General features: G+C 47.4%; 1 protein-coding gene across 1 annotated transcript in view; it reads right to left on the bottom strand.

Annotated features, from left to right (window-relative positions):
• Window positions 1-10,969, bottom strand: part of DOC2A (double C2 domain alpha) — a 65,892-nt gene that overhangs the window by 12,051 nt on the left and 42,872 nt on the right. The window contains exons 7-8 of the mRNA XM_018559117.1: window positions 7,393-7,452; window positions 3,892-4,049 (exon numbers count right to left, since the gene is read on the bottom strand). Of these exons, the coding sequence (XP_018414619.1) occupies window positions 3,892-4,049; window positions 7,393-7,452 (218 nt within the window). The remainder of the gene's footprint in view (window positions 1-3,891; window positions 4,050-7,392; window positions 7,453-10,969) is intronic.

Here is a 10,969-nt window from a genome sequence, read left to right on the forward strand (position 1 = left end):
GACCGGGGGGGAGGGGGGGGGATGACGCCGAGAGTCTGATGATTAAAATAAGGCAGCGGCTCTGAAATCCGGTCATCTGCAGGAAATCATATAGGTGTGACATAGTGACGTCGCCGCCCGCGGGGTGACAGCTGAGGCGGGTGACAGGTCCTCCTCCGGCACAGCCGGCATAGAAGTGAGTGTTGTCTGTACACAGCAGCCACAGAGCCGTTCAACTGATGTCACTAGACTACAAAATCCTCCATCGTACCCGTCACTACAACACAGGAACCAATCACAGCCGGAGGTCAGAGACTCCTCATACAGAGCAAATACAATGTAACAATAACACTGATGATACAATGTATTTATAAGCCAGACTCCTCCCACATCATTACTCCTGCCGGACACGACCCCTCCTACATCATTACTCCTGCCGGACACGACCCCTCCTACATCATTACTCCTGCCGGACACGACTCCTCCTACTTCATTACTCCTGCTGGACATGACCCCTCCTACATCATTACTCCTGCCGGACATGACTCCTCCTACATCATTACTCCTGCCGGATATGAATCCTCCTACATCATTACTCCTGCCGGACACGACCCCTCCTACATCATTACTCCTGCCGGACATGCCTCCTCCTACATCATTACTCCTGCCGGATATGAATCCTCCTACATCATTACTCCTGCCGGATATGAATCCTCCTACATCATTACTCCTGCCGGATATGAATCCTCCTACATCATTACTCCTGCCGGATATGAATCCTCCTACATCATTACTCCTGCCGGATATGAATCCTCCTACATCATTACTCCTGCCGGATATGAATCCTCCTACATCATTACTCCTGCCGGATATGAATCCTCCTACATCATTACTCCTGCCGGATATGAATCCTCCTACATCATTACTCCTGCCGGATATGAATCCTCCTACATCATTACTCCTGCCGGATATGAATCCTCCTACATCATTACTCCTGCCGGATATGAATCCTCCTACATCATTACTCCTGCCGGATATGAATCCTCCTACATCATTACTCCTGCCGGATATGAATCCTCCTACATCATTACTCCTGCCGGATATGAATCCTCCTACATCATTACTCCTGCCGGATATGAATCCTCCTACATCATTACTCCTGCCGGATATGAATCCTCCTACATCATTACTCCTGCCGGATATGAATCCTCCTACATCATTACTCCTGCCGGATATGAATCCTCCTACATCATTACTCCTGCCGGATATGAATCCTCCTACATCATTACTCCTGCCGGATATGAATCCTCCTACATCATTACTCCTGCCGGATATGAATCCTCCTACATCATTACTCCTGCCGGATATGAATCCTCCTACATCATTACTCCTGCCGGATATGAATCCTCCTACATCATTACTCCTGCCGGATATGAATCCTCCTACATCATTACTCCTGCCGGATATGAATCCTCCTACATCATTACTCCTGCCGGATATGAATCCTCCTACATCATTACTCCTGCCGGATATGAATCCTCCTACATCATTACTCCTGCCGGATATGAATCCTCCTACATCATTACTCCTGCCGGATATGAATCCTCCTACATCATTACTCCTGCCGGATATGAATCCTCCTACATCATTACTCCTGCCGGATATGAATCCTCCTACATCATTACTCCTGCCGGATATGAATCCTCCTACATCATTACTCCTGCCGGATATGAATCCTCCTACATCATTACTCCTGCCGGATATGAATCCTCCTACATCATTACTCCTGCCGGATATGAATCCTCCTACATCATTACTCCTGCCGGATATGAATCCTCCTACATCATTACTCCTGCCGGATATGAATCCTCCTACATCATTACTCCTGCCGGATATGAATCCTCCTACATCATTACTCCTGCCGGATATGAATCCTCCTACATCATTACTCCTGCCGGATATGAATCCTCCTACATCATTACTCCTGCCGGATATGAATCCTCCTACATCATTACTCCTGCCGGATATGAATCCTCCTACATCATTACTCCTGCCGGATATGAATCCTCCTACATCATTACTCCTGCCGGATATGAATCCTCCTACATCATTACTCCTGCCGGATATGAATCCTCCTACATCATTACTCCTGCCGGATATGAATCCTCCTACATCATTACTCCTGCCGGATATGAATCCTCCTACATCATTACTCCTGCCGGATATGAATCCTCCTACATCATTACTCCTGCCGGATATGAATCCTCCTACATCATTACTCCTGCCGGATATGAATCCTCCTACATCATTACTCCTGCCGGATATGAATCCTCCTACATCATTACTCCTGCCGGATATGAATCCTCCTACATCATTACTCCTGCCGGATATGAATCCTCCTACATCATTACTCCTGCCGGATATGAATCCTCCTACATCATTACTCCTGCCGGATATGAATCCTCCTACATCATTACTCCTGCCGGATATGAATCCTCCTACATCATTACTCCTGCCGGATATGAATCCTCCTACATCATTACTCCTGCCGGATATGAATCCTCCTACATCATTACTCCTGCCGGATATGAATCCTCCTACATCATTACTCCTGCCGGATATGAATCCTCCTACATCATTACTCCTGCCGGATATGAATCCTCCTACATCATTACTCCTGCCGGATATGAATCCTCCTACATCATTACTCCTGCCGGATATGAATCCTCCTACATCATTACTCCTGCCGGATATGAATCCTCCTACATCATTACTCCTGCCGGATATGAATCCTCCTACATCATTACTCCTGCCGGATATGAATCCTCCTACATCATTACTCCTGCCGGATATGAATCCTCCTACATCATTACTCCTGCCGGATATGAATCCTCCTACATCATTACTCCTGCCGGATATGAATCCTCCTACATCATTACTCCTGCCGGATATGAATCCTCCTACATCATTACTCCTGCCGGATATGAATCCTCCTACATCATTACTCCTGCCGGATATGAATCCTCCTACATCATTACTCCTGCCGGACATGACTCCTCCTACATCATTACTCCTGCCGGACATGATTCCTCCTACATCATTACTCCTGCCGGACACGACACCTCCTACATCATTACTCCTGCCAGACATGACTCCTACATCATTACTCTGGCCGGATATGACTTCTACTTCATTACTCCTGCTGGACCTGACTCCTACATCATTACTCCTGCCGGGCATGACTCCTCCTACTTCATTACTCCTGCCGGGCATGGCCCCTCCTACATCATTACTCCTGCCGGACATGACTCCTCCTACATCATTACTCCTGCCGGACACGACCCCTCCTACATCATTACTCCTGCCGGACATGACTCCTCCTACATCATTACTCCTGCCGGACACGACTCCTCCTACATCATTACTCCTGCCGGACATGACTCCTCCTACATCATTACTCCTGCCGGACACGACCCCTCCTACATCATTACTCCTGCCGGACATGACTCCGCCTACATCATTACTCCTGCCGGACCTGACTCCTACATCATTACTCCTGCCGGACATGACTCCTCCTACATAATTACTCCTGCCGGACACGACTCTTCCTACATCATTACTCCTGCCGGACATGACTCCTCCTACATCATTACTCCTGCTGGACATGACTCCTCCTACATCATTACTCCTACCGAACATGACTCCTACATCATTACTCCTGCCAGACAAGACTCCTCCTACATCTTTATTTCTGCCGGACATGACTCCTCCTACATCATTACTCCATGGCTCCTGACTGACTCGTTTCACCCTCAGTAGGGCTCTATCATAGTTCATCTCTATGGTTCGGTCACCTCTAGCGGTACAGATGGGATTGGATATATAATCAGCGGTTGCGCTGGGAGTACTCACGTTTTGACGTAGGGATCCGAGAAGCCGTTGACGTCCATGGCGGCGAGGTGAGCGCAGCGTATGATCCCCACCACCAGTCCCCCCCCCTCGGTGCTGTACGTCAGTGACAGGAGGATTCTCCCCCTCTCCTCCAGCTCCCACTCCTGGCAGCGCTCCAACTGTGGACACAAAACAAAAAGTCATTCATTGGATTCTGGTTCTTCCAATCATGGAGGCTCGGCATCACATGTGGGCGTTACCCGGGGGCCGTTTGAGTGCAAATACATCCTCTCTAGAACCGCCCACTCCTCCAGACTGACACCCGCCCATCAAAGCATTTTGATATTTGCATAACTCCTCCCAGGAGCCGTCCCACTGCTTGCATCAGGAATGAGAGGAGAACTGCTGCTCCACTCCCATCCTAAACAGCACAGCTCCACACTAAATGACACTGATTTCTCTTTTTGTAGTAGCGGTCACGTCATGGTCATGTTATGGTCACGTCATGGTCATGTTATGGTCATGTGTAGAGTAGATCAAAGTAGACTGAAACCCAATTACTAAAATCCCGTACAAACGTTAACACGTCATTTATCATTTTTAAATCTACAGCTTTCATTATAAGGATCCCGGGTGATCCCGCCATGGAGGTCCTTGTTCAGGCACTTCCTGTTATAGGGTGACAACGCTCTGTCCCTGTCTCCCCAATGCACTATAGCGTTGTCACGTGCACTTCTGGTGCAGACAATAAGCAGCTGTTCCGATGCGCATTGCACGTGCCTGATCCACCATCATCCAGGGAGTGCATGTAGACAGGATGTGGCTGGAAGAGGATGGAGGAGAGCAGTGGCAGTGAGAAGCAAAAAAAGATTTAAAAAGAAAGAGTACTTTCTAATAGCAACAAGCATGGCAATATTTTTATGGCATGCAGTGCTTTAGTGCTGCAGGTCTCCTCCATCCTCTTTCAGCTACTTCCTGCCTACATGCATTGACTCCAGTGTCAGCTGCACATCATTGCTCTGATGGGAACAACGGTGGTCTGTGCATCGTCTTTCAGCCACTTCCTGTCTACATGCACTGGCTCCAGCGTCGGCTGCATATCATTACTCTGATGGTGACAACGGTGAGCTGTGCCTGTGCTTCTTCTTTCAGCCACTTCCTGTCTACATGCACTCGCTCCAGTGTCAGCTGCACATCATTGCCATGATGGTGACAATGATGGACCATGCCTGTGCATCCTCTTCCAGCTACTTCCTGTCTACGTGCACTCGCTCCAGCATCAGCTGCACATCATTGCTCTGATGGTGACAACGGTGGACCATTAGGGTTGTCACCTTTTTTTCAAGCGAAACCCGAACACTCTAGCGATGCACGGACATTTTTTTTGGAAGAGTGGCTTATTCATATGTAAATATCACAGTTGAGAGTATTTTCAGTGGGGGAAGGGGGGGGGGATATGCAGTAGCCCCTATCCTAATTTTGGTTGCCCCTGTCTGCCTGCCATCTTGTGTCCAGGTTTCTGCTGCCATGAAACCCGGACACGGGTCGATCCTGGACAGGTGGCATCCCTAGGTAGACCATGCCTGTGCATCCTCTTCCAGCCACTTCCTGTCTACATGCACTCCCACCAGCGTCGGCTGCACATTATCGCTCTGATGGTGACTCCGGCAAACCATGCCCGTGCAGTGTGTGTCACCTTGCCCCTGTAGATAGCACAATTGGGAGACAGTTGTCACCCTATAACAGGAAGTGCCCAAAGAAATGCCATCCATAAAAGGGATTCATCATTGCCATATGGATGGCTACTTATGTTCATACTAAGCGCAGATTCCATTCGCCGTAGTCAGATGCGCATTCGCCGTTAGCTGGCAGGACGGAGGTCGCAGACACACGCACATCTACTACAGTGCAGATTGCAGGAAGGCTGCGGATGCTGCAACAGGATGACGGGAGACTGCGCGCGCTGCCAAGGCCGCCTCTGGAAGCGACGCATTATACATTGTGTGTGCTCGGTGCTCAGCCCCCGCAGGCGGGGAGGAGGATGGGGATCACATGTGGGAGAATAGAGAGAAATGTCACAGTGGGGGTGATGCGGGGGATCGGGGAGGTACGCGGGGATCGGGGATCAGAGGGATGAATACATGTGAGGATAATGAGAATGGAGGGAACACAAAGACGGCGGCACAGAGAAAAGAATGGGGGAGGGGAGAGGGGGCCCAGCACATTGTAACATTGTAGCAAGAGCCAGCGCCGCTCTCTCCGGTCTGCTGGTTACAATGTATCCTCTCCCTGCATGGAGGACGCTCGCCGATGAGCACAGGCCACTTCATGTCCTCGCAGGTGACCTTTACGTTCCCATTTTCTGTGGCCGATCATACAAATCAGAGCGGCGAATCAGATATCTGTACCATGGCAACGGTCTACAGTGCTCTTCCTAAATCCTTCACCCCTCAGAAGTCTGCACAGAGGCTGAGATCACATTATAGTCATCCACTGCAGTGCCAGAACTGGACACGAGAGCTCCTCCTCCATATTGTCATTGGAGATGTTGGGAGAGACACTGGGGTTTTTTTTCCCATTAACCTGCCCCAGGGGACACAGGTGTTGCGCGCAGTCTCCTGTACAAATCACTGATAGGCCGAGGCTGTATGCTTGTAGATGCCCATCTGAGCTTTATATGCGGACGTGTCTGCTCCTGCCATCTGCCCCTGTGTGAAGACCGGTCTTGTCTCCGCCCCCTCCTGTAATAAAGACCGGTCACTGCTGCTCTCTCTCCTTGTGCAGGGTGACTGGTCATGTCTCCGCCCCCTTCTGTAATAAAGACCAGTCAGTGCTGCTCTCTCTTCCTGTGCAGGGTGACTGGTCTTGTCTCCGCCCCCTCCTGTAATAAAGACCGGTCACTGCTGCTCTCCTTGTGCAGGGTGACTGGTCTGGTCTCCGCCCCTCCTGTAATAAAGACCGGTATTGCAATACCTCATGGGACATGTAGTTCCACAGCAGCTGGAGTTAGGAGGCTGCCTACCCCTGCTCTAGCAAGCACATCACCCAGGAGGAGAGCGGTACAACTGTCTCACCAGGAATTAGGGACCACGGGGGGAGCGTAACACCAACCGAAATGTATTTCTTGATTTTGATATGCTGTGGAAGGATTTGCTGTCTGTGCCCCCCATTGGGAAAAATTCCTTCCACTTCCTACTGCGGTCACAACTGTAAATGATCCTGATAGCACCGAACCTGACCGAGATTCTAACCCAGTAGTAGGCAACCTCGGCAATCCAGCTTTGGTGGAAGTACAAAGCCCATCATGCCTCTGGGAGTCATGCCTGTGGCTGGCAGAGTCTTGCAGTGCCTCATGGGAATTGTAGTTCCACAACAGCTGGCGTGCTGAGATTGCCCACCCCTGTAGTTGGCTGCTATGGGTGAGCACACAGTACACATTCCTATCATGTGAGCTCCGCATTGTATATCATCGTTGTGTGTTACAGTCAAGCGGAGGATTGTGGAGGTCGCAGGTTGTCTCACCTCTTTGAGGTAACAGGAAATCCCTCGGAGAGCGGCTGACATTGAGGAAGGAGAGGCCAGCTAGGAGAAGAGGAGACAGAAGAGGGATTCAGGAGGACAGTTCTCATGTAAGGCTATAAGCGCTTGTGCGGAGTTGTGTTAGCAGCTGCGGTACGAGCTGTCCTTCCTGGTGGTGCTGAACGTCCCCTTCATTCACTCCCAGCTCTCCCCTCCATAGGAGCTGTCCCTGTGCCGGTGCTGTACGTCCCCTTCATTCATTCCCAGCTCTCCCCTCCATAGGAGCTGTCCCTGTGCTGAACGTCCCCTTCATTCATTCCCAGCTCTCCCCTCCATAGGACCTGTCCCTGTGCCGGTGCTTAACGTCCCCTTCATTCATTCCCAGCTCTCCCCTCCATAGGAACTGTCCCCCCTGGTGGTGCTGAAACCAAGTCTCTGCTGTGTGAGCTGTCCCTGCTATTAAAGCCGACCCCTACTCTGCCTCCAGGAGGCCACTAATCCCTCCTGATGGGAACTTTTCTTTCAGGAGTTGTCGTGTTCATACAGATCACAAGCGTTCCGTGTAATGGCTTGTCCCCAACTCTGACCTACGTCACCATCTAGGCTGCCGGGTAATACTGATCCCGGCTCACCTTTTATGAGCGTCTGGGTCTTAAAAGGGCAGTACAATGGTTCTTGTTTTTAAAGGGACCCTGTTGGGCAGTAACAAAGCCCTAAATGCCTCCACCTCTCTGCAATAGAAGGGGTATTATACTCGGCCCATGTCTCCAACTGCGCCTCCAGCAAAATCATCAGGATTCAACACTTCTGGAGAGGTCACATGGCTGTGCACCCTGCTATGTGCACAGGTATCCCAAACACTGCTGGGTTTTGTATTAAAGTAGGGGTCAGTGGAAGGAACCACAGCAGCTGGTGGGAGAGGGTGGAAGTAAATCGTTCATTGGGAAGTCAAATATTTGCAGTCGCTGGGCAGTGGAGATGCTGCAGCCTTTCCATACATGGGCCACCAAAAAGGTAGGTATATTTTTTCACAAGGGAGCTATTTTGTAAAAACTGCTTTCACATGAATGTTGTTTTTAAACATTTTTCATTTACAGACTTGTAGAGTCTCTCCCTAGTGCCTATCTGTATACCAAGGAGCAAACTAGCATCCCTACTGATCCACTACAAATATAAAAAACAATAAAAAAACAATACATCTTTGTTATATATACTTGTGTATAGCAAAGTTGCTGGCACCTGCAGCTCTTCACCTGCATTCCCTGCAACATATTAGGCTGCGCACTTCTAAACATTTAGCAGGGCAGACTAAAAATGTGCAGTTTTCTCAATAATATAGATCTAACTGAAGAAGCCAAGGGTGCATCAAAGGATAAATTGAGAGATAACCTGACCTCATAGCTTGCAACCTCTAGACCTCCTTCAATTAAGGTGCACTGATTGTCAGCAGTTCACATAAGACTTCCTCTCGCAATTATCAGCTACAGTAGAGGATATTGCTTTAGAGACCAACAAATATGTTGTTGAACAGCAGATGGAATGATTAAGAAGGTCAACTGTAGAATGTGGCTCTTTTATGACCACTCCTGTGGGCAAATATGTGACCCACAACTAAGAGGGATAAGCATTGGGGGCCAGTTGGCCTTTCTTCAAATTGTATCTAAACTCAAGAACAAGAATGTAATATATTGCAGCCACCCGTCCTATGAAGTGTCCTATGTCTTTTCTACAAAAGACAGAAAATACTTGTTGATCCTGCTAGAAATCCAATCTACTTGTTACTTCCTGGAAACTGAATTGAAATCTCAGAACAATTCAGATTTACAGAACAATCCCCCCTTATGTTATGCAGACAGGAAGAAGGGCATGTTTGTAGTCTAAATCAGGATGACACTGCTACTCCCTCATAGATACAGCGGCATGAGGACAATAAGTGTGTTACTTGTGGGAACATTAGGTGAAAACAAAGTAAGAAAAACTGAGAAAAAGAAAACAAATGCTACTACTACATCTAAGGAATGGAAAGCTACAATAAATTACTTATTCATTAATTTAGATACATTTTAAGGAGTTTTACTACCCAGCTAAAGACTGTCCACCTTCCACACCCATGGACATTTTGAATCCAATTCCAGAAAAGTTCAGAAAAAACACAAAAAAAGCTGCAAACATTCATTTATGAAAATGATTGCTCAACATCCTAGACCTTATTATTTTCACTTATTCCATAACGTTTCATATCAGGTTCTATTGATTTCTTGAAATGAATAAAAAGCGTAGCTTAGAGCAAACAGATTTGAGACCTATTATCCTGCTTATACTGAAGGTCTTCCCAGTTATAATACTTAGACGATAGTTCATTTCAAATCATCCACCTATAATTATTTATCTCAATTGAAATCCTTATTGTTTACAATTCAGGGTCAGAGAGGTGCCCTTGTGGACCGATATAGCTGCGTTTACACCGGTGTCAAGCGCTTAAAATGAGTTTGTGTGACCAAGTGCACAATAACCATCGAGCTGTGAAGGCCAGCGGCTGATGACATTCCAGGCATTTTGTGAAGATATATCATATTGTTCTCACATGTTTATTGTCGTCTTGCATTGTCAAGACAGTTCAAAAGTTTGAATTCCAAGTGCAAAGAAAAATATGGATGGTAACACCTCGGAGTTGAGAAGCCATCTTTTGTGCCCGTCTTCTTTCTTTATCATCAGTCTATTTTTCTATAAAACCTTTCACCATTAAGGCATGTGCATGAAAAATATTAACATGCCTTCTTCTAAATGGTTCAGTAATGTGCTGTATTCTATGCGGCATAATATAGACATAACATCAGTGACTAAATCACAAAAAAATAACATTAATTATTCTTTGAGATGTAACATTACAAGCTCCAATATCATGCTTCTTTATGATGAATACAGAGGTCTGAAGAAAAAAAGGCTTCTTTATGATGAGAAGGAAATATATATACACATTTGTAAAAAGGTTAAATGGACCTGTATTTAAATGTTAACATAAAGCTATGTAAACAGTAAAACAACAGTGCTTTAGGGAGCAGGGCGGGAGATTGCAGTCTGAAATCTTGGGATTTGAACCAACAATTGGTGGATATATAAGATGGCTGTGGGAGTACTACAGTATATGTATAGAAAGGTTTGGCTAGGTGTTTAAACCCCCCTTTCAAACTACTGCTTGCTGGCTATGTGCTGCTTGGGAGATCTCTCTGCACTTCCTCTTTAAGACTTAACAGGAAGTGAGAGGGGGTCTCTCCAAGTTGTCACTAGAACAGAATATTTGTCTCCATTGGAAGATTTGCCCTGACCTTTTGCTCTCTTGACAATTATAAAAGTTAGGATTTCCACATACTTACTGTCTTGATGACAATGGACACAAGACGGGGTACAGACCACCACTGAACTAGAGCTGCAACAGTTAATCGATTTAGTCGATTAAAATCGACGATTGAAAACGTTGGCAACGTTTTCGATCGTCGATTCGTCGGCTATCGATTGATTTGCCTGTTCGGGGCTCCACATGCGGCCTGAGCCGCACGTCACACGCTGCTCCCGTTGCGGC

This window comes from Nanorana parkeri, unplaced genomic scaffold, assembly GCF_000935625.1.
Source record: "Nanorana parkeri isolate BGI_ZX_2015 unplaced genomic scaffold, ASM93562v1 scaffold379, whole genome shotgun sequence".
NCBI lineage: Eukaryota > Metazoa > Chordata > Amphibia > Anura > Dicroglossidae > Nanorana > Nanorana parkeri.